The sequence below is a fragment of the Labrus mixtus genome, chromosome 14 (genome assembly GCF_963584025.1).
Source record: "Labrus mixtus chromosome 14, fLabMix1.1, whole genome shotgun sequence".
In the NCBI taxonomy this organism is placed as follows: Eukaryota; Metazoa; Chordata; class Actinopteri; order Labriformes; family Labridae; genus Labrus; species Labrus mixtus.
The window spans coordinates 6,697,963-6,720,330 of record NC_083625.1 but is presented as its reverse complement, the minus strand read 5'-3'; the positions used below and the strand labels follow the sequence as shown (position 1 = coordinate 6,720,330).

General features: G+C 38.9%; 3 protein-coding genes across 5 annotated transcripts; all 3 read right to left on the bottom strand.

Annotated features, from left to right (window-relative positions):
* Positions 1-7,774: 7,774 nt before the first annotated feature.
* si:ch211-117m20.4 (CUB and sushi domain-containing protein 1) lies at positions 7,775-10,445 on the bottom strand. Of its 2 annotated transcripts, none has more exons than XM_061056553.1 (5): positions 9,998-10,445; positions 9,619-9,783; positions 9,343-9,510; positions 9,060-9,260; positions 7,775-8,920 (listed from the first exon to the last, which is right to left on the bottom strand). In XM_061056553.1, exons 1-5 carry the CDS (start codon positions 10,089-10,091, stop codon positions 8,907-8,909), a joined length of 642 nt encoding a protein of 213 aa, XP_060912536.1. In that variant the 5' UTR covers positions 10,092-10,445; the 3' UTR covers positions 7,775-8,906. The 2 variants fall into 2 exon arrangements, with proteins under 2 accessions (XP_060912536.1, XP_060912537.1); XM_061056554.1 differs by having other exon boundaries at positions 9,060-9,158.
* A 276-nt stretch (positions 10,446-10,721) lies between these two features.
* On the bottom strand, positions 10,722-15,703 carry hinfp (histone H4 transcription factor). 2 transcript variants are annotated; one of them, XM_061056552.1, is made up of 10 exons: positions 15,185-15,702; positions 13,764-13,990; positions 13,454-13,565; positions 13,218-13,370; positions 13,025-13,102; positions 12,089-12,209; positions 11,850-11,988; positions 11,630-11,754; positions 11,340-11,547; positions 10,722-11,303 (listed from the first exon to the last, which is right to left on the bottom strand). In XM_061056552.1, the coding sequence occupies exons 1-10, from the start codon at positions 15,345-15,347 to the stop codon at positions 11,184-11,186; spliced, it is 1,446 nt and encodes a 481-aa protein (XP_060912535.1). In that variant the 5' UTR covers positions 15,348-15,702; the 3' UTR covers positions 10,722-11,183. The 2 variants fall into 2 exon arrangements, with proteins under 2 accessions (XP_060912535.1, XP_060912534.1); XM_061056551.1 differs by having other exon boundaries at positions 10,722-11,547; positions 15,185-15,703.
* A 939-nt stretch (positions 15,704-16,642) lies between these two features.
* Positions 16,643-21,871, bottom strand: dpagt1 (dolichyl-phosphate (UDP-N-acetylglucosamine) N-acetylglucosaminephosphotransferase 1 (GlcNAc-1-P transferase)). Its single transcript, XM_061056550.1, has 9 exons — positions 21,424-21,871; positions 20,210-20,330; positions 19,908-20,121; positions 19,066-19,212; positions 18,865-18,949; positions 18,588-18,776; positions 18,378-18,465; positions 17,826-17,981; positions 16,643-17,730 (listed from the first exon to the last, which is right to left on the bottom strand). Exons 1-9 carry the CDS (start codon positions 21,588-21,590, stop codon positions 17,665-17,667), a joined length of 1,233 nt encoding a protein of 410 aa, XP_060912533.1. The 5' UTR covers positions 21,591-21,871; the 3' UTR covers positions 16,643-17,664.
* Positions 21,872-22,368: the final 497 nt, after the last annotated feature.

Here is a 22,368-nt window from a genome sequence, read left to right as displayed (position 1 = left end):
GGCGCAATCAAACCTCATCTTCTTATTCTTATACGGCAAAACCATTAACCTTCATAAAGAATCGTTTAAACCTGAAAAAATCATATAAAAGATGATTTCCTCCAAGATTTAAAACTAGATTTCCCTTTGTTTTATATTTTCTGACAGTTTGACCTCCATGCAGCTAACACAAGAGCTAACCTCAAATAAAACTGTAGCCTGAGCAGATGTGTTGACACAAAGGTGCTGCTGTAAAATGATTTTAGGACGACTGAAGACATCATCTTAAAACTAGGTACTGCACATGATTCGATTACACTTCTGTCTCCTGGAGGGGCTGCTTGAGTGGAATGAGAGTCTGCATGTGAAGAGTCGAGGTCTGGTTTCAGTCCTGCGGCACCCTTACTGCTGATCCACATAAATTTCCTCCTAAACTGAAGGTGTTGGTAAAAAGCTTGTGAAGCTGCTGCTGATCCATTAGCTTCTCATTCCTCTGAAACACATTGTTTCCCCCCCCCCCCATAATATCAGCATCCTGAAGATGTCAGGATATCTTCAGAGTCATGTTACAGTCTAATTCATGGGGTCAGTGTCAGCAGCGATTTACCAAAACAATACCCCAGTCCTTGTAAATTAAGAGGATTATGTGCAGCATTTAAATGAGTTTCCTAGACTTAATCAAGTGTCTTATTTAAGATTGAAGACTAGTTTTAGATAAAGAGTCGTGAAATCCTCAGATAAATGTTTACAGGCTATACGGTCACGTTTCAGAAAAATGATGCAAGAAAAACAACAGATAGCATCCAAAACCCCCAGATTATGTCATACATAAAAGGATTCTATCAGGGGGAATTACCTGATAACATTCAGTGATCTGGTTACCTATGATTACTTTAATGTACATGAAATAACATCTAACAGAAAAGGTTAATTCATTCACACTGAATTAGGCCTAAATTTGATTTTAGAGCCTTTCACACAGTTTGAAACTCTTTTAGAGAATTTCAGGCGTAAACGACACATGATGGCACGCAAACGTACGCACATGCGTCTGGGTCAAACTCTCAAATCCAATCTCGGCATAAATCACCTAAAGCAAACCTGTAGTAGTCTCTGGTCACTGCTGTGTGTCCATGACCTACAGTGCTGTGCAAGTCATAAAATACCTTCATGAGAAGAGGAGCAGTGAAGAAAATTGACCGTGACTTCTATTGACCACCATACCATTAGTGAATTTCCATTACCAGCCTGCATTTAAAGCTCTGTAAAAAAAAAAAAAAAACCCTGACAGGCTTTAATGGCCTCTTAGTCAGATGAAGGCCTCCATGTTCTGTCATGTGCGGCCCAAAAGCCAGGACACGTGAGCACACGGACACACACACACACAGACGTGGTTAAAGTCTGCAACAGGGCTGAAATATGGGTTTTTGAATGTGTTTCATAGTGATGCAGTGGCTTTGTGCTCTGCAGTGACTCTCCATTGATGGATGAGGATGAGGAGGCTCCTTTTAAAAGCACCTGTTAACAACAAACTGATGAAGATGAAACCATGAGACACAGTGCAGGCTGGAAATGGTAGGTGAGTGTGGAGAAAAAAAAAAAAAGTGACTTCTTTTACAAGGTGGATGAGTCATAAATGAGCCTGCTCTGAGTACACACAGTCAGCCTTACACTGTGTGTTGCATTGCACACGTACATGCACGCACACACGCACGCGCCCATTGCACATACTTCTTGCTGTGTGTTCGGATGCAGACCAGGTGAGCAGCTCTGCCCTGGTTTCTCCTCTCTGGGTCAGAGCAACAGTGCTCAGATGTTGCCTCCGGGTAAAACAGCACAATTCCTCCACATCAGAAGGTCCAACAAACAGTCCCAACCTGCTCAAGAGAAAAAAACAAAAAAAACAAACAACAACAAGATGCTCACGGTGCGCCACAGTCCAGGAAAAAAACCGCTGAGATGCATTTAAGGACCGAGCTGTGTTCCTCTTATCAATATGCCTCGGGGTGCGGCGCACATCGTCCCGCATCCACTATAGCAACTCCTAAGATTAAAATCATGTCCGGCCTCAAACTATGACTGCATCCAGGAGCATCGTCCGGGGATGAGGATTCCTGTCATGGTTTCTTTTTTCCCCCTATACGATTGTCATTACATCCATCCGTCTTCGGACACTCCGGACACTCGCACACATCCTCAGCAGTGCCGATGATTAGAATGACAATCTTCAGTGTCTCGACAACAGGATTGAAACAAACAAACAACAAAAAAAAAAAAACAACAGGCGAGCAGTGCTGCAGATGCTTCAGCAGCAGCAGCTCGGTGTAGCAGCAGCAGCAGCAGCAGCAGTGATCCTCTTACCGGTTGGTGCGTCTGTGTGGTATACGCACGCCGGTCTGGGATGCAGGGCGTTGCTGGCAGGATGCTACTCGAGGAAAAAAAAAAAAAAAATTACAGTTTTGGCTTTGATCGCTTCCTCCTAATCCCAACCCTGTCCTCATGTTTTTGGGATGAATTAAATCTCAGAGAAAAAAAAAAGAGAAAAGGGATAGCCTATTTTGTAAAGAGTGTAAGAGTTTATCAAAGACACATTTTTAAATCTCTGTAAAGACATTTGAATGATGTGGTGATTTTAAGGCTCCAGCACTGAGCTAAAAGTTGATGACTGCTCGTCCAATCACTCTGACCAATAGAACCAGTTCCATTAAATTAGCCTCTAGATGCCAATTCAAACCCTTTAATACTTAAGTATTTCATTTCCTTTTCCTGGACGACAGGGCTGCTGTCTCTGGGGATCGAAATCATTGGGAACAATTAGGCTATACAAGGGTTTGTGTGTAAGATTTTTTCTTTCATTTTTTTTTATCATTGCCTCTTCATAGGCTACGTTGTGGGCTCCATCGCTGTTGACAGTTAGTGTAAACATGTAAAAGGTTTTTTTTTTTTTTTTGGTGAGATTTTCGGCCCCGCTGTCTCTTTAAAGGCCGCACCTGCGCAGCTGCCTGGTGCTGATGCTGCAGTGCCCGGGTTATTTTCGGTAAAACTGCCGGGGTTACTCGCGTTCAAGCGGGCCCTACATGCCTTACATCACCCCTGAGAGGAAACCAAGACCATTTATAGCCAATCGCACCTGCCTCTTAATCAGACCGAATTAAAAACGAGCACTCGTGTCGCAGCTTGAGCATTAATTCATGCAGCACAGAAGCCCATCTCTCCCTCTGTCTGCTCCTCTGTGCGTGAGCAGTCTCCCCATTGTTGTTCATGTTTTCAACCTGGACCATTCCTCCAGACACACAGACATGGATACTAATCTAAATCTGGATCCATTACCCTGATTGCAATGCTGTAAATTAGCAGCTCTTTGGTGCCAGACCTACAGGCTGTTCATCCTCTCATTGTAATATTAGTATTATTTTCAGACCTGCACAAGTAAGGTGCAGAGATTTTATGAATATAGGCTAACTAAGTTAACGCACAATCATTTTGCAGATGCATTTTTATAGAATACATTTATACTAGTACATATCTCTAAATGTCTAGCTGTGTATATGGGATGTGTATGTGCCTATATTAATCATACATAGGCTATAGATATGCTGCATCACGTTTTCTAATAAATTTTTCAGTGCATAGACTAAATGCATAGGAATAATATATTTATTATTAATGCTTTCCTTTTTGAAACATTATTGTCAGAACATCTTTCACTTGATTGTCCTTGTCTTTTGCTGTGAGCTGTTTTAACAAAAGCCTATTTTATCTTAACACAACCTTGGTGTGAAGAAGACAAGCCATTTTTCCAAATTTAAAATAAATCATTGTGTTTCCAGTGAACGTGTCGCAAGGCCATTTTCAGACAGTGAGTCCCTACCTCGATCTATTATTCTACTTTAAAAGGTCTAATCCTTGTTGCATAATGTGATATTTTCCTCGACCTTTCTCCCATTCTCTGTAGAATATTACTTTGCATACATAAATTATCTAACGATAGCTGCTGCTCTCATTCATGCCTTCTGGGAGACCACGAGACAGATCATCAATCAACTGACTGATCATTACATCACTGTAGAGGTAACAGTGTTTCCCTTTTAGCACTACACTGTCACATGTGTGAGGTCAGAGCAAATACTCATGTTGGTTTCAGTGTGTGACTGTGCATATTTAAACACCACTAAAAGCTGCAGTACAGGTAATCTTTGCTCCCAGATGAGGGTAAGGTACATTTTAAGTACCATGCTGTTATTAGCATGAGATATGTAGCCTACATAACGGTACATAGACCAGCTTTTCTCTTCTCACTGGGTTTTAGACTTTGTTTGACACAATGAGCTCTGAGATAACCAACCTATATTTAACTAAATATAAGAATATTACCTTTAAAAATCACTTTTGTGTATGCATCGTGCAAAAGCTGAATAAAACAGAAGATAACATGGTGTTAATGTGCAGAGATTCTTTCTGTCAGACTGGCTGTGTGGGGAATAACATCAATCCTGAGTCCTCCTAAAGCTCTGCGGTGGAGGAAGTGGGGCCACTGGGTGCTCCGATGAGACTTTAGGAAACACAGCAGGACTTCAAGTACGTTTCTTTGTCATTTGATTATTTAATTATATATTGTGTCATGCATGAAAAATAAGCCCAAACTGACTCTCGCCATGAGTGAGACAAAGAAACCAAACGTTGACACTCAAAGTACAATAATGTTAAAGCTCCTGTGAGGAGTTTTGAACTGGTAAGGAAACGGACAGAAATTAATTCTAAATGCCTCTTTACGATGTATATAAGCAATCAAGACCATCTGCAACAAGACTGATTTATAGAACCAGTTATTTACAGTGTCTGAAACTGCTGTGACGGGGTAGGTGTTGGATGAAGTGATCCACTGAAGAATCAGCAATGTGTGATACGTTTGATGCTTAAAAGAAAAAAGGATGACATTTTTTGGAAACTATAAAAAAATACTTCTTCAAAATGTTCAGGACAAAATCAGCGCAGACTTCACGAACACTTGCACTAATGGAGACGTGTCAGAGTGAGGGGCTGCACTTGAAAGAGCGCAGGGACAATGCAGAGAAAAGAGGATTCTTTCTCAACTTCTAATTCACACAATCTGTGATCCTCCTGGATGTTATAAATGTGACGACTTCAAGAACCAGAGAAAGAATTCAAATTCTCAGCTAAGCTACCAAAGATGTTTGATGTCTTGTTAACTTTACTAAAACACAAGGTTCAGTATATAAATGGGCTTGACTTGGATATATGTCAGTAATTTCGGTTTTAACAAGATATTTAAACCCTTTTTCTCAAATCCAAACAGTGACTTTTGCTATTTGTCTTCGTGCTGCACGGTAAATCATTCCAATAGATGTATTGTTATTCAGCCTCCCCAGAAACATTATGAAGCGCTGCAATCCAAAATTGATTCAAGACTCTTGCTGAAGCACACATTACATTTAATCTCAGCATCGTAAAATGTCAGGGACTGATAGCCCATCAAATGTTTGAAATCTGCCATGAATTTTGCAAATATCTTCATTTTAATTTCTATCTATCATTTTGAATAAAGATGAATAATCATTACGAGGTTTTTCAGTTTTTAGTTACTTAAGTATTAAATAAATAATTCTGCTGTAATGATGTAAGCATACTTACTAACTTTAACCTCTGGTACAGCTGATCTGTGGGAGGCAGGATTACATAAGTGAAAATACTAATAATAATGGAAACTGTATGATGATGACATGCAAAATGCAAAAACAGCATATTGTCCTAAAAATACTTTGTGGTGTAAAACACATTTTACTTTTGGAATTAATAAAAATCTAATGTATAGAAAAGTATTTCCTGCTGTTCAGTGAAGTTAGTTTTTTAGCAGGAGCATTAAACACTTGTACATTTCACAATCTCTCTAGGAGCTGAGCACCCCTAAAGGTCTGAACCTGCTGCAGCCAATGGGAATTCTGCAATTTACTCAAAAAAACCAACTATTTATTTATCCCAATTTTTCCCAATGAGAATGCAAACAAGGGCAGAACATTTTTACAGTAGCTTCAAGTCCTGACTCAGTGGCTTTTCCTGGGTTCACAAGGACCCAGCATTTTGCTTGTTTTCCCTGTAGAGTATGAATGGAGAAGCAGGAAGTGAGCGTAAGCAGACGTACTGGGAGATCCTGTCTGAGAGCTCAGGAGAGAACAGCAGGCCGCGTGTGGGTGAGTTTCCTCCCCAGAGTTGAACGTCGCAGATAAGAGGAAGACTTAATGAGCTGTAATGAAGCAGGAGAATTGACTGTTCTTTCACTTACTGCCAGATGTCCCTGTGTGAGATTATTCTTCATTTTTTTATTGTTGTGATGACTCACGCTGTGTCTGAAATACATTTGGTGAGATCTTTGCAGCTCCTGAAGTTGGTTATTTAAAGTGTGCTTCTTTGGAATGTGGAATAAAGTGAATGGATGAATTGTGATGTTATTCTCCTGTTACTACTACCAATACAAAAAGTACTCAACCGTGTGTGACTTAAAGAATCTGTGTTTGGAAATGAACAAAATCAAAGAGTTTTGATCCAAACTTTGTAAGTGTCCAGTTTTAAGCCAGACTTGGCTGCTATAAACGTAAACAAACGATCAAATGTAGTACACTCAACAATTGTACCCCCCCCCCCCAAACAGACTCTACTAGAGTCCTTCTTTTATACATACACAAAGATTTGGAATGACATTCCCCATCACATTAGAACTTTACCATCTACCTCATATTTCAAAAATACATACAAACGACACCTTCTCCACACGTACACCTGCACTCATTAATTGTTCATGTACTGTTCGCAGTATCTGTACTGTTTGTTTCTATTTGTCTGTATTTGCCTAGCTCATGCTATTGTCCTGCAAATGTGTTTGTCTTGATGTGTCATGACTGTGGTTTATGTTTCATGTTCCGCAGAACAGGAACCTGCTGGAATCCAGTTTTTAAACTGAGTCAGGCCCGTTAAACTGTAACTTAATGTTACTTTTAAACTTTCCTGTATAATAAATGAAATGAAAAACAGTATAAACCAGAATGTAAAAGGACTGATAAGAGAAGAGCAGAATAGAATAGAGTGAAATAGAATAGAATCAAACAGAAAGAAAGCGGTGCAATAGATTGGAAAAGAAAATAAAGTAAATTTAAAAAAAACACACTCACCGTCAGTAACTTGTAGGGGTGCTGAATCTCCAAACAAAAACTGTATCAAAAGTATTTCAGGAAATCTAAATGACTTTCTCTAGCCATCGTGTGTGGCGATAAAAAGAGAAAGATGATGTGCTGTCCTGAAATACTTTCAATAGAATATAAAAGACTAGCATAAACAATAGCATAAATTGAATTTATTAAAATAGAATGGAATAATATACAATAAAATAGTATAAAATGGAATAGAATGGAAAAAAAACAACAGAATGAAATAGAGTAGAACAGAATAGAACACAATAGCATAGAACAGAATTCACTAGAATAGAAAAAATAAATGAGTAGAATAGAGTTGAATATAATAGAACAAAATGCTCTATTGATATTGCACAGATGTACAACAAATTGAAAGTTTAAAGAATCTTGAGTTTCTCTTCAGGATGATATTTTTTACTGGATTCTGTCTTCATTTTGTAAATCATGTAGAGGGCAAATCAGTGCTCAACGCTGTGACCTGATTTCTGAGAATAAACAGCACCATCTAGTGGCTAACAGGAGCTGTGACTAAATGTAACCTTACCTATTGCTCTTAAATGATAAGCCACCCGTTACTTCTCCCTTTTGAGTTATTTTTAAATCACTTTGGACTTTAAGAAAATATAGATGGGGCGTTAGGATTGCATGAAATTTAAATTTAGCAGACCAAACCAACAATATAATAAGACATGTCAGGATGTGTACTGACCATTGAGAGAGTTTTATATACAACATCTGAGAGTGGCAACATTTGTCAGCTCAGGGCAACTTAAAATCTGATGAGAAATGTGGCACAGATTATTTTCTCAATTGTTAAATTGTCCATAGATTCTGCAGAGTCCTAAGAAAACAAAGGATGAGAATCATAGAGAGCTGTTTACTGCTGAGATCAGCATGTGGATGCTTCAACTTCAGATAGGCCAACAACTGTTCTTTTGAAATGCACGAGTCATCGTTTCACATTTGAACAATCCCTCAGTAAAAAAAAAATTAACATTTGAATTATCAACAAATACAGGGATTTTGTTTGAATAATTCAAATATTAGAAAGCAAACACTGTATTCTACCTGTACAGTTCATCCAGCTGATAGGACTTTCACAACACTTAAAGAGTTTACTGCGTCTCAAAACCCAAAGCTCCTCCCTCGTAACAGGATTAAGGTTTCATCTCCTTCCAGTGCAGATGGACTGAGACGAGGAGTCACGAAGCAGAGCGGTTAATCTCTGCGGTTTCACTTCACCTCTTTCCTGGTTTTTATCTTTATTTCTTCCTTTCTGTTACAGATGCAAACATGTCACACAGAGCATGTCAGATAATCCATGTCAACACTCCTCTTTGAACTATCATTCAAAGAATCTAAAACTTGACCCAAGTCTGACACAGAGGGTTATTAACTGATAGAAGTTTTTCTTCCTTAAATCGTTGAGTTCATTTCAAAGTTCGGCCTCATTTATCATTCCCTGCTGACGTAGAAGAATTTGAACCTGAGGCACTGAAATGTTCTTGTCTTTGTGTAAAATCCAAGAAACCAAGGAGTCATTGTCGGCCAGAGTGATTAAATTAATGACTTAAAAAAACATATTTTTTCCACCGATTTGTCGGCACAGTTGGAAGAAGCAGCAAAACATACAGTGTCTCTTCAATGTACAAGCTGTCTGTGTATTTCTTCTTCATTCAATAATATCACCGTACAGTCAACATGTTGTTTTTCCCCCATGTGTTAGCCTGCAGATGCTTACAAAATATGAAGACAAATGTGTTTTTAAAAGACAGTTCATTCATGTACAAAGCCTCATTTCACCACATTACACTGAGAGAGAAAATTGCAGGGGGGGAGGAAGGGAGGGGGGGGACTGTGGGGCAAAATACTCACCACATGATAAAGCGCAGTCACAAATGCAAGGGACACACTGCGCAAAGAAACGCTTCCAGCCCGTCTGCTTCTTCTCACAGTTGTCTATCCGAGAGCAGCCTTGTTTTGGGGGGCCGAAGTAACTCTTATTAGTGCAGTTGGAGTTACATGAACCACTTAATTCCCTTTCACTGATTTCAATACGTCCCTGAGGACACATTCCTAAAGAGAAATCACATGATGAACATAAACAGTGTCTGGTATGGGAAGATCTTTGTGTTGTCGTTTGTCAGGGTTAACTCACTGAGGCAGGTAGGTTTCGGGGTCCAGAGGCCGCTAGCCTGACAAGTACTGGTTGGATTTCCCAAAAGCATGAAGCCGGAGCGACAGGTGTACGTGACCACAGAGCCCACCCACCAGTCGTTACCGTATATTGCTCCATTATAGTCCACATCTGGCCTTCCACAGTTAACTGCCGTACAAGGAGGAGGCAAAGGAGGAGACAGAACGCTCTGTAACAGGTTGATCTGATAGTGACTCTAGTGCTCTAACATCTGAGAAGTGCTTGTGGAGGTCTTACCTCTGCACAGGGACTTGTATCCGAGCCAGCAGCAGCTCGAGTCTCCACAAGGATCTCTCCTCAGCTCCTTGTGCCGCCCCTTACAGCCGCCCACACAAACGGGGGCTGTGCCAGTCCAATAGATGTCATCGATGAAATGTGGCTGAGGCAGCCATTCTGTCAGGCCTAAAGTAAATCATTTTTTTAGTAGCTTCTTCATAGATCACATTACAAACATTCTGCAACAAATAAAACATTTCTAACTTGAAAAACTTTTTAGGCTTTGAGGCCATGATTAAGAAAATGTGTGATATGGGAATCTATAACTCCTCCCACAGCGAATAAGGAATTTTTTTTTTTTTTAAATCATTAAAACAATCTTATTTGTAAGAGGTCTTACCACTACCTTCTGCCTCCTCGTTCCATCCAGGCGACTGAGAAATGGCTCTTTGCAAACAGCCAAACAGCAGCAGCAGCAGTAGAAACAACGTCATGGTGCCACACACTCCTGATGCATTCACTTTGAACGAAACACCTGCTGGAGAATCTGTGAACAGAGACCTACCATATTCTACACATTATCTCTGCATAGTCAACAGGCATGACGCCATGAGACGTTGCCCCAGTGAGTGCAGGATGAAGAATCAAAGAGCAGGAAGTAACGCTAGGGACTAATCTTCCTGTGCTGCCTAATCTTCTACACACAGGTAATGCTCACTATGCTGTGTGTGTGTGTGTGTGACGCTGGGACTGGATTCACTCACTATGTCAAAAGGTCTGCAGGGATTTAAGTCACTGGATCACCTGAGACATTCAGAGGATCGAGACATTAGAGAAAAACATTACAGAAATAAAACTGGTGACCAAACCATTCAGTTTACAGATGACAAATGTCTGTCAGATTAATGTCTGTTCTAGTAGTAACAAATAACATCCAGCAGAGGGCGCCACATTTGAGGTACAAATTGTGGACATCAATAGTTTGACCTTTAAGTGTTGGTAAAATAATCAAAAGATGTTTTTCTTTCTCTGCGACTTATAAAGAGACACACTGTTGTTCATATTTTAAGAGAACATTGAAAACTTGTCAATAAGATACAGAAGACTTCTTCTGAGTTCAAAAAAAAAAAAAGAGAAGTTTATTCAAGTTGGAAATTAATCTTCAAAAAGCACACTCTCAGAGGTAGGCTTTCCTCGCTGGTCTCCACACATGTTGGTGAATATTCAACTATCCTTTCAAATGCTGTGGCAGTGCAGCATCGGTATCCAAGGGTGTAACAGTATGAGATACAATGACTGGATTGAAAATGTTGTAAATATGGCACACAGGATGTCTACAACTCAACAGCAGTAAACAGTAAACATGGTAAAAAAAAAAAAAAAGATGTTTCACCTAATATAGGCTCATAGTCAATGTCCGTCACCACACTCATAACTTGATTAAGACTTTTCATTTAAGTGCCTCTCTTTTCTAATGAAAATCTGATTTCTGCACAGCTCTTATAAAGGCTTAGGGGCACAACATGATTCTCTTCACATTGTTCTTATAGCTGTAAAAACGCACTGTGCAGGATTGTTTGGGGAAGTCAAACCACCTGCATTCCCTGCTGCTGAGCAGAATCTTGCATGGCAGAGTCCTCCGCTCCAGTGAGAAAGTAAAACATCTGCTCCTCTGCGCTGGATGGCTCCTCAGTCCTCTGCTCCTCAGCGCTGTCGGACAGCTCCTCAGTCCTCTGCTCCTCCAGCAGCACTCCTCTTAGTTCTTCCTGTAGCTCTGAAGGAGCTCCCCCCAAGTCCCCTCCCTCCATCTCCTGACCCTCAGCCTGCCCGCTGTCCTCGTCGTCCTCAGCTTGCCTGCTTTGTCTTTCCCTCATCAGCTGCTCCGTCAGTTCCACGCTCTCGTAGCGGATCAGCTGCAGCCGAAAGAAGCCGTCCTCGTGCTTCTTGTACCTGACAGAGAAATTAAGAAAGCCATCAGGACTGCGACGCCTCCTCATAACTGGATTGAATGATTTGTCAATTTAATATGTACCTGAATCTCGGGTGCCCAGAAGGCCATTTGAACTGGTGCTTTTTGTGCAGATGAACAGTTAGGTTGTTGCCCCGGGTGAAGCACTGATCACAAACATGGCACTTGTAGCAAGGCACAAAATTCCCCTGATCACAGAGAGAGGAAACATTATAGTGTTGTTATTACATTTAAACCTCCCGCTTAAGATGAAATCAAGACTGCCATAGGTTGTGTTTGTCACCTCATGCTCTCTTTTGTGGTGAATCTTCATGGTGATGAGTGTACGAGCAGTGAAGCCACAGGCGGGGACATCACAGCGAAAAGCCGGCTCGCTGCTGTGGGTGTCCAGGTGTTTTCGCAGGTCGACCAGATTCTTGCAGCTGTAGAAGTCAAATTTAAAAAAAGGAGCATTAGTAAAAAAAAAACAATCATGAGAATATGTTTTTTTTGGGCATTGCATCAGTTCAGAGTATGTGATACCTGTATTCACAGTATTCACAGCTGTACGGTTTCTCGTTGCTATGGCGGAACTTGATATGGTTACGCAGCGCAGAGGGTGATGGACAGGTCATGTCACACAGCGGACATTTGTAGTGGCTCACTATCCCAACAAGAAAAAAAGACAAATAAAAGTGATGAGCGTAAATTATCTTAAATCCTGTAGAGCTGATTACTTTCGTTTTTAAACTGGAGTGCCTCACTCTCATTAAAAACCATAAAGGTCCACTTTTACTTATGCTTGCGTCAAGCCGAAGAAATCCTCATTTCAAAACATAACAATGTCACAACAGAGCCACATATATAACAGAGATATTTACAGGGTTCTGGAGAGCTGAGGCTTACTCATTTTAAGTTCATGTGCATACACTTGCAAAAAGCCAGTTGGCAGTGTTTGGCTTGGAAGTGGTTATGATCAAAATAAAACTCAAACTTAGTAAAGGACTATTTTATTCCACAGTAAATGTGATGGCATACTCAGTATATCATAAGTTTTATGAGACCAGTGTACCAGCCTTTAAGTCTAATTTTAAACGGATATAAATAGAAAACCTACTGGCAAGAAAAAGTTTGAAACATGCATCGGATGTAACAACAGAATAGAATAGATGTGTATTGCCATTTGCACAGGCACAGGACAGTACAGGTACACAATTTTTGTGCGTTTCTCCCTGAGTCAGCTTCTACAAAAAGTTAAAATGACATATAAAATAGAATAGCATTATAAAGAAAAAGAGTAGAAAAGTACAAATAAAATAAATAAGTTGTAGTAACAGCTAAGTAAATTAAAATAAACTGTACAGAAGTTATACACCGTATTAAAGCAAATATATAATACAAAAAATAACAAAGGGGAACACTGTACAATGAAATGAAAATATAAATATGTTATGAATATGAATAGAGGGAGGGACTCACCATGAGTTCTCATGTGATCTCTCAGGAGTCTTTCTGTTGCAAAGCGTTTGGAGCAGTGAGAACACTGGAACCTCTGGCCTACAGCACACAGAGCATGAATTACTACATGACAATGTTTGAACAGAAAGGTAATATAATATTCTTATTTCTCTTTCTCTTATAATGCTGAATAATTTGTGGGGGGTTTTATTACCTTCCATGGCGCTCTGTCGAATAATGTGGTCAAAGAGTTTGGTGTTGTTAGCGTACATCCCCCCACAGCCTGGACACGCCACTATCTTCTCCTGCGTGTGGCTGCGTAGGTGCTCCCGCAGTTTAGGACGCCCTTTAGCAGTGGCTTCACAATCTGGGGAATGACAGGCTCAGTATTTGAACTCAACAATACAACATCGTTACAAAATAGCAGAAATGTACTTTTAAAATGTGTACCTTTCCATTTGCAGCGTAAGGGGATTTCACAGTCTCCTGCTGGTAGGTCTATGCACAGGCTGTGCATCTCCACATGTCGATAGAACCACTCTGGGTTTTCATATGGAGGTTGCTGAAACAAATATGCATATGTATACAATTTCAGACCAAAAAAGCTGCAGAGAGAAGTCTTATTTCCCTGCATCCCATTCCCATTGGCTGGCACAAACAAAGTACTTCAGCTTCCATACTCAACAGACACCTGTATGAGAGGAGCAGGTTAAACACACAAAACACTTTCAAGTTATCTTGCCATGCTCCATCAGCTTACCTCACATTCATCCCAGAGACAAATGAAATTGTCCGGGATTTCAGGGATGATGTTGCGGTTTTGACATCCGATGGAACAAGTGCCGATCTTGGGCTGGGCATCGAGTACATGCTGACCCAACTGCTTCAGCTTAGTGTGATAACAGTGGAAGTACAGATGTCTACGTAACTCCTCAGGACCCTCCACAGAGCAGAAACCACACTCTCTCCAAAGGCAGTTTCTCTCCCCTGGGCACAAAAAAGCAAAGACTGAGCCATTAGTAGACATCAGCCTGGGACGGCAGTAGCTCAGTCTGTAGGGACTTGGGTTGGGAACCGGAGGGTGCGGACCAAATATGGAAGTTGGTCTGGTAGCTGGAGAGGTGCCAGATTGCTTCTTGAGCACTGTCGAGGTGCCCTTGAGCAAGGCACCAAACCCCCTCCCCACCACCAGAGCTGCTCCGTCACCCTGACATCTCTCCATTAGTGCATGTCCATAGGATCCTGTTTGTGCATGTGTGTGTATTCCAGCCCTTCAGTGTTGCATGACTTACAGAGTGTAAAAACAGAATTTCCCCTTGCAGGATCAATAAAGTAAATCTTAATCTTTTGAGAGAGAGGCGTTTAGGATTCAACACAGCACATTATATAGTTTATTAGATGCATGGAGTTTAATCATTTTGGCTGTTTTTGAGCAAGTGAAACAGAAGATCGGTTAACTTGCTGGTTAAAGGCAGTAAATTGTTTGCCAAAAACAAAAAGATCTTGACGCTGCTGTTAATTTCCATACTGTGCGTTACAGTAGCTTGTAGCACAAATTAAAAGAACACATCGCTTACAACCTGCACCCTTTGTACAAATATCTAAAGTATGACTGAGTTAGAATCAGTTACGACTCTGATTACAGCCGGACAAGCCATATGCAGCTACGTTGAATAGTAATAGTCAAAGTCAAAGTCAACTTTATTGTCAATTTCAAAATATGCCAAACATACAGTGGAATCGAAATTGTGTTTGTCTCTGTCCCGCGGTGCAACACAACCAAAATAAGGTAAAATAAGACAAAATAATATTTACAGTAATAAATTCTAAATTGTGCAAAAGGCACAAAACAAAATGGTAAATAAAATAAAATGGTAAATAAAATAAAACAAAATGGTAAATAAAATAAAATAAAACAAAATGGTAAATAAAATAAAATAAAACAAAATGGTAAATAAAATAAAATAGTAAATAAAATAAAACAAAATGGTAAATAAAATAAAAAGGTAAATAAAATAAAATAAAATAGTAAATAAAATAAAACAAAATGGTAAATAAAATAAAAATTGTAAATAAAATAAAATATAAATTTAAAGAAAAAGTAAACTTGTCCAATATATGCAATGTGCGTGTACTTTTGAATAGATCATTTACCGGTAATTAAAAAATAAAACTGCGTACCCTCTGTTTCATCCGGGTCCTCCTCATCCTCCTCACTGGTCGGGTTAAGGTGACCCTCTGCGTGCCTACAGAAGTTATCCACGTCACTGAACGACTCCTTACACGACCTCCATTCACACACAAGTTTAAGAGCTTTCTTCCGGATTCGTTTGTTTGGAGGCATTTTAGTGAGGTCGGAGTTTTCACAGACAAACTGAACCTACAGATGCCCCCTCGTTTTGAACATGGCCTGTCCGGTACCCGGTGCTAGCTAACACCTGCTGGTTGGTAACCGTCTCCAGGGTAAATGTTCACGAGCTGTGAAAGGACTCAAGAAACATTTTCCTGAAACGATTTAACAAACAAAACAACAAAAAAAGATTAAAGTCAATAAATTATAACTAGATTATGAACTTCAATGCATTAACTCGCTGTTAAGAAGGAATGAAAAAATGTAAACAGTGAAGTCGTGGCGGGTTCAGACCGTTCAGACGAACGCGGGTTGTGTGCTTCGTTGATCATGTCCACCCAGAAACAAGTACTCTTTATATTAGTTCCGGATGTGATATATTCCACCTCAAAATGTTTCTGTTGACTTTATTATTATTATAATTATTAAGTAAAATGAAATTAATGTTTAAAAAAACTTGAAATGTAAGTTTGCATATGACAGCAACAATGTACCTGTTTTACACATAAAGATGCACACACCTGTGTGTAGTATCTAAGATTTGTATGTCCTCCCAGTGCAACAGTCTATACATGGGAATATCTTTTTTACAATAAATTACTATATACAATAATTGTATGGGTTTTATGATGTTGTATTCTTTTGTGTTATCAGTGTTTGGATAGGCTCATTATTCTGCATGTGTGGATTTGCAATACATTAATTGCTATAACCACGTCCACGGACAGTGGGGGTCTCCGGTCTCTGGCAGGCCTTTTTTGGGGGTCTCAAGCTGAGAAGTTTGGGAAACTCCTGCACTACATTATACGTTACACTGCCCCACTACATTTTAATGTCAATATGATTAAATTTACTCCACAAGCTTTCATTCTAAAATGTATAATTGATACAATAAGGATTTATAATGGCATTAAATAAAAAGTAAATGTTAAATTCTATATAATTCATGAAAGGCAGGTGGATGTTATGTTTGTGACACTGAAAATGTGAGTCCTTTTTTGTTGTAATATATATTGATAAGGGGCCCACTGAATGTAGTAATCAAATTTTCTTTGTGTTTAGTATTAGCTTATGCACTTTTGGAGAGCAATTTCAAAAGAGTTAAGCTGACTCATAGCAATAGATCTGTGATACCCCAACATGGTGATAATTATTAAACATTTCCTTTTGGTACTTGTGGTGGATAAATACTCAATAACTTGGGGTGATACATTTATGTCGTATTTCTACCTGTAATTAAGGTTCTGAATAAATCTTCAACCACTGAAAATTATATTGCTGGCACACAATTTATATTACAATTTCTCATCTTTTATTTCTCAATTCTCAACAGTAAAGCTTCTCACTCGTCTTCACATTCCTTTACAAAGTAGTCCAGTGCCAGTTAACTTCACATAGATTTGTTTTGAGGAGGAGATAGCATATCAGGCATGAAAATATAGATATGTACCCAAAGCTACCAAGAATGGTGTCAACAATCAGTTCTCAGTCTTGTGGCCGGGACAGACTTCATTTAATAAAAGAACTTAAGTAACTTTTAAAACCACCACGGGACTAATAATCTCACTTTATCTTTGCTCATATCTTCTCTATTTTTCTGTCCCCGACTAACTCCTTATGATCGTCTTCAGGCTGATAATAACCTCTTAGTGTTTTTCTTCACAATCACCATTGTGTGCATTTGTTCAGAGGTAAAAAAAAATAAGAGCTAAAACATTTGAAAAAAAAAAAAAGTACAACAAAGATGACACTAACTTTCCCACCCATGCTGCATGTACTGGTTGCTATGAAAATTACAGTGTCAGTGGGAACATTTTCTTTAAGCCATTTTAATTTCAACAGCAGATCCAAGCAATAGCTCCCTATGGGAATATCTGTATGTTTTTTTTGGATAACTTCCCCATCCATAAACCAGTTATCAAATGGTAACAATTAAGTAGCAGTACACTTTGGATTCTGGCTCCTCAACTTGCTGGACTTTCCTGTAAAAAACCAGTATGAAAATATACTTTCAGGGGGAGCGCATTAAAGGCCCAGTCTTAATTTCCTCTTTGATTTGTTGTTACTAAAACCGGGAGAATAGCAAACATCTCTGCAGCTGCAGCTTGATCCTTAGTTTTTCATGCTTATATGTGAAAAGGTTGTTATACTGAAATATAGCTTTAAACCTCGCTCTGAGTCTTTACTGCAGGTCGAGTCTGAGGCAGAAAAGTACCAGTGAGGTAATGAAATCTATTAAAAAGGCAGATGAAACATAAGCCTTCATAACAAAGAAAATCATAGTTTCTCAGTCAGGGTTCTCTCCTCTTGTCTACACGTCGTAGAAGAGACGCACCAGATGATAACGGATCCCGAAAGCCGCCACACTGCCCATCACCTGAGAGACACACAAGAACGAGCATTCAAGTTCAATACTTTCTCACTGACTCACTCTGTATTCGATAGAGAGGAAGGTGTTTTTTTTGGAAATACCTGGATGATAAGCATGATGGCTGTGAGGTTTCTCTCATGAGTGGGGCCGAGTAATTTCAGAACCAGATTTATTAAAGTCATGTTGTTGCATTCAATAAACTCATCGTCTCCCTCCTGGGCGCGCCGCACCTCCAGCAGCTTCAATAACTCTGCCACCTGTCGAGGAAAAACAAGCAATATTAATGTCAAAGCTGGAGGCCGGCCCTTTGTCTACCTCGTGTGTGTTTATCCACCCAGACCAACCCTCAAAAATGCACTCTTCTACCAGGTAGCCTTGTTCATTTTTGCACATTTCTACACATTTTTTAACCATTAAAACTGTAATATGATGCCGTTAGAAATTCTGATTAGGGGTGGGTGAAGGTATTTTATACAGCAAAATATTGTCACCCTGACTTGTGTGTCAGCAAAATCACTGGAGCTGGATATAAATATTTTTATTTAACAGTGGGATCAATGTTGTCATTGTTTTGTCTTTGGGTTTTTGTGTGTGCAATTTTCAGATGTTTTTAAAAAAAGACAAAAGGGAGAAGCGATCGCTAAAGGCTTTACCTGCAGAACGAGGTGTCCTAATTTAGAAAGGTCCTTCCTTTTGAATTTAGAGTAGCTCATCCACAGCTTGCCCGTCTCTGGATTCAGCCTGTCATCAGCAGTGACATTTGGAGAAAGACAAAAGGAAGAAAGGCAGCCGTTGAGAGAACATAATTAGCGTGAACGATGAATTAAAAGATATGACAGAAACTAAACTCCACAGTATCTTACCTGGGGAGCCGATGTCTCGGGCAGGGAACGACGTGAAAAAGCTGAGGCAATGAGTAGACAAAGTTAATCACTTGGGGAATGAAGAACAGTAGCATTGTTTTACTGAAGTGACCCAAGATGCCGACTACAGCGAACGTCATCCCGGCAAAGTAGCAGAAAGTGTCTCCCACAAACACAGACGCGGGGTACCTGGGACAAAAACAGGTTCCACAGTAGGTTACACCGACAGCATCACAAAGTTTCTCTCAATCTGCCTCAGGTTTCAGGCTGAACTCACCAGTTGTGGTAAAAAAGCGCTAATGTAGTGAAGAAGAAAGGTATCATGAAGTAGAGTGAGAACACATGGTCGTCACGGAAATCTCCTGATAAATTAGAAAACACATCAAACCAAGTGTTACTATTCTGACTTGTAATACATCAATATTCAGTAACACAGTCAGATCCTGCCGTGTGGTGCATGTGCTCAGTCATCACACACCGCCGAGCTCAACAAGGTTGAAGATGATGATGGAGCCGGAGATGAACAGCGCTTGACCCGATTCGATGCCATTGATGCCTGCAAGGATGTTTATGGCATTTGTGCAGAATACTGCGAGCATTCCCATATAAACGTAGTAGAGAATACCTGCAGACAATCAGAAATTATGAGATTATTAAAAAATTAACAAAAAAGCAGCAATATTTACATTCCCACATCAAATATTCAAATCTCTCAATTGTAATGTAATTTTTTAATGGCTACCTGATTCAAATATCCAATATGTGATTGCCTTTTTTGAACATTGTGCAATATTGTGATAACAATAATAAGTGCAATAAATAACAACTATTAAGGAGTTCATATTTTCTATTACTCTGTTTCTATGCCTGTCTGCTGCTCTTCATATTGTGCCCTTACTAAATCCATAATCACTCCAAAAAGTACTTTTTAATAAAGGATTGGCACCAATGTATCAGAGGGTAGCAGATAGCTAGCTCGAGCTTCATCTAACATCATCAAAAGCACATTACAGCAATATTACCAAGGCCTCCATCAAATAGTTAATATGTTAAAATGTATACATGCTAAGTGAGACAAAGAGACTTTTCTTATTCACTGCAGTAAATCCAGACTCTTACAATGTGTGTTTTGTGAATATTCAAATCCCAATTACGATGAAACTGTGATTTATTGCGCAGCTCCATTTTCTACATCTCGAACAGAAAAGCTGTTTTTTCAAAATAAAAGACAACAGCTTAATGTTTTTAACGAAGACTTATATTTTCACTAGTTTCAGCCACTATGAGTTAAAATGAGCTTATACATGGATATCAACTCACCCAGATCCAAGTGAAGTCCGAGCAGGACTCTGAAGGGCTTGGGAACTACAATGACCGTGTTTCCGAAGTTAGTAAAATAGACCATGAGCAGGGGCAGGGACGCCATGGTGGGAAGAAGGAGCTTGTGTCTCCACTGCAGGTTCAGGACATCGTCAGCAAAGCCCAGGAAGATCATGCAGCAGATGGCCAGAAGTGCTCCGATCAGCTGCACAAACTGATCAAAGAAAAAACAAAAACAAAAACACAGATTACAAAGCTGTGTTCCAGATTTGAGATAAACACACAAAGTCTGAAGTACTTACCTCATTGTGAGGGAATCCTGTGCACTGATCTCCAACGAAGCAGCTGAGGAAAGGCACTGGGATGAAGCAGAAGAGGATGATGAGGAAGACCGTCCCACTGATGACTCCCTGGGACTCCGGACTGCAAAGAGGGGGGGAACCAGGAAGATAAACAAAGCAGGAATAATAATAATAATAACTTTATTTATATAGCACCTTTTAAAAACACAGGTTTACAAAGTGCTTTGACAAACAGCAAAAACAAGAACAAAGCAAACTAAACCAAACACAGAAGAACATAACAAATGCAAAATACTAAAAATAATTAAATACAATTCAACAGAAAAGAACCTGATACCCAATAGACATATATAACCCCGACCATCACAAGAACCATGATAAGAACCCAACAACACAAGAACCCAACAACACGAGCTGAGACCAAGAGGAACCAAAGATTTAAAAAGATGTAAGAAACTAAAAGACCTCAAAGAAAATCAAAAGATAACAGCAATAAGAAGGTAAGAGCAGTAAAATAAATAGAAACAAGAGATTAAATTATCAAAAAACCCAAAACTATAATATTAATAAAAATAAAAAGTAAATATAAATATGAAACATAAATAGACAAAGTAAGATAAGAAATTACCAAGTTAAAACATAAGAGGAGTTAAGATAAGAGCATAAATGAAAGAACAGTAAGAAGTAAAAGAAGATAAAAATAGTAGATAAAAATAATACATAAAAATAATAGATAAAATAGTAGATAAAAATAGTAGATATAAATAGTAGATAAAAATAGTAGATAAAAATAATAGATAAAATAGTAGATAAAAATAGTAGATAAAATAGTAGATAAAATAGTAGATAAAAATAGTAGATAAAATAGTAGATAAAATAGTAGATCAAAATAGTAGATCAAAATAATAGATCAAAATAGTAGATCAAAATAGTAGATAAAAATAGTAGATAAAATAGTAGATAAAATAGTAGATAAAAATAGTTGATAAAATAGTAGATAAAATAGTAGATAAAAATAGTTGATAAAATAGTAGATAAAAATAGTAGATAAAAATAATAGATAAAAATAGTAGATAAAATAGTATCTAATAGGAATAAGAACAGGAAACAGTCAGGTTTGACAACAAAACTGGACATATTCACATATTCAAGTATATTATCAAACACAAATTCTTGGATATTGTCTAAATAGAAAGATTAAAAAAACAACTCACACTTCCTTTTTGGTTGTTTTGTTGAGGTCCACTCCGTACAGTCTGGCTGAGATGAAGTGGTCTTTAAAAGCAGGAATGAGTTTTAATGTGGCCATGCAGCCTAATGCAGACATGAAGCAGTTGATCACCAGTGGTAGGACAGGTACAGGTGACATGTTTGCAGGCATTTTTGGTGTCTAGGTTTCACGTTTAGCTAATCTGACGTTTCCCCTTCAGGCGATCGATGAACGAGCTTCCGTTGTCTTCACGTAGGTAAAAACATGTCATATCGTTACAAGAAAGCAGAATATATCCCCCTTTTTCACGATGCTAAAGAAGAGTGAGTCCATGAGTCTCGCAGGTTGTCCATAAAATGTTTCATTCTTGCGTTATTGTTGCCATTGTCCGTAAACTGCTTGTGTTAACTACACGTCTGTCATAGTTCCTCTTCTTCTTCTTCTTTAGAATCAAATTGGCGGTTTGTTAACGAGCTTAAAGACGCGTTACCGCCACCTACCGGACAGGAGTGAGGAGCAGTTTTTTTTTCTGGTAAAATTCTTCAAATAAAAATGATACAAGCCATTATCAGCTGAACAAAATATTTGCATTAAAAGCTAATTTATGCTATTTTCTGCCTTTCACAAAATATACATGTTTTAAACGATTATTGTGCCTCATTGTGAATGATCTGTAAATAAATAATCAGTGTTAACAGCTCACAGTGTGGCTGGTTTTCACCATATACTATATATTATTATTTTACAGTCTATGGTATTGACTTCTCTTAATTTCTTTCTTTCTTTCTTTCTTTCTTTCTAAAATAAATGCAATTAACTTTCTGAGCGATATTCATCTGTTTTTGTGCTCTTGTTTTCATCTCTCTGCCTGCAGCGCCACCTGTAGGCCACTGCGGCCCTCCGTCATTATCTTGGCGGAGAGAGGGCTGGAGCATGGGGCTCGGAGAGA

Bases quoted from the DNA above. Each gene is read 5' to 3' on its own strand.
- dpagt1 (XM_061056550.1), bottom strand. From the start codon at position 21,590: ATGCCTGCAAACATGTCACCTGTACCTGTCCTACCACTGGTGATCAAC. The intron at 20,331-21,423 runs GTGAGTTGTTTT...CCCTCTTTGCAG, and splicing joins AAAACAACCAAAAAGGAAGT to TCCGGAGTCCCAGGGAGTCA. The intron at 19,213-19,907 runs GTGAGTTGATAT...GATTGTCTGCAG, and splicing joins CGGACTTCACTTGGATCTGG to GTATTCTCTACTACGTTTAT.
- si:ch211-117m20.4 (XM_061056553.1), bottom strand. From the start codon at position 10,091: ATGACGTTGTTTCTACTGCTGCTGCTGCTGTTTGGCTGTTTGCAAAGA. The intron at 9,784-9,997 runs GTAAGACCTCTT...GATTTACTTTAG, and splicing joins CGAGGAGGCAGAAGGTAGTG to GCCTGACAGAATGGCTGCCT. The intron at 9,511-9,618 runs GTAAGACCTCCA...CTTGTACGGCAG, and splicing joins ATACAAGTCCCTGTGCAGAG to TTAACTGTGGAAGGCCAGAT.
- hinfp (XM_061056551.1), bottom strand. From the start codon at position 15,347: ATGCCTCCAAACAAACGAATCCGGAAGAAAGCTCTTAAACTTGTGTGT. The intron at 13,991-15,184 runs GTACGCAGTTTT...TTTTGTGCCCAG, and splicing joins GGACCCGGATGAAACAGAGG to GGGAGAGAAACTGCCTTTGG. The intron at 11,755-11,849 runs GTGACAAACACA...CTCTGTGATCAG, and splicing joins ACCACAAAAGAGAGCATGAG to GGGAATTTTGTGCCTTGCTA.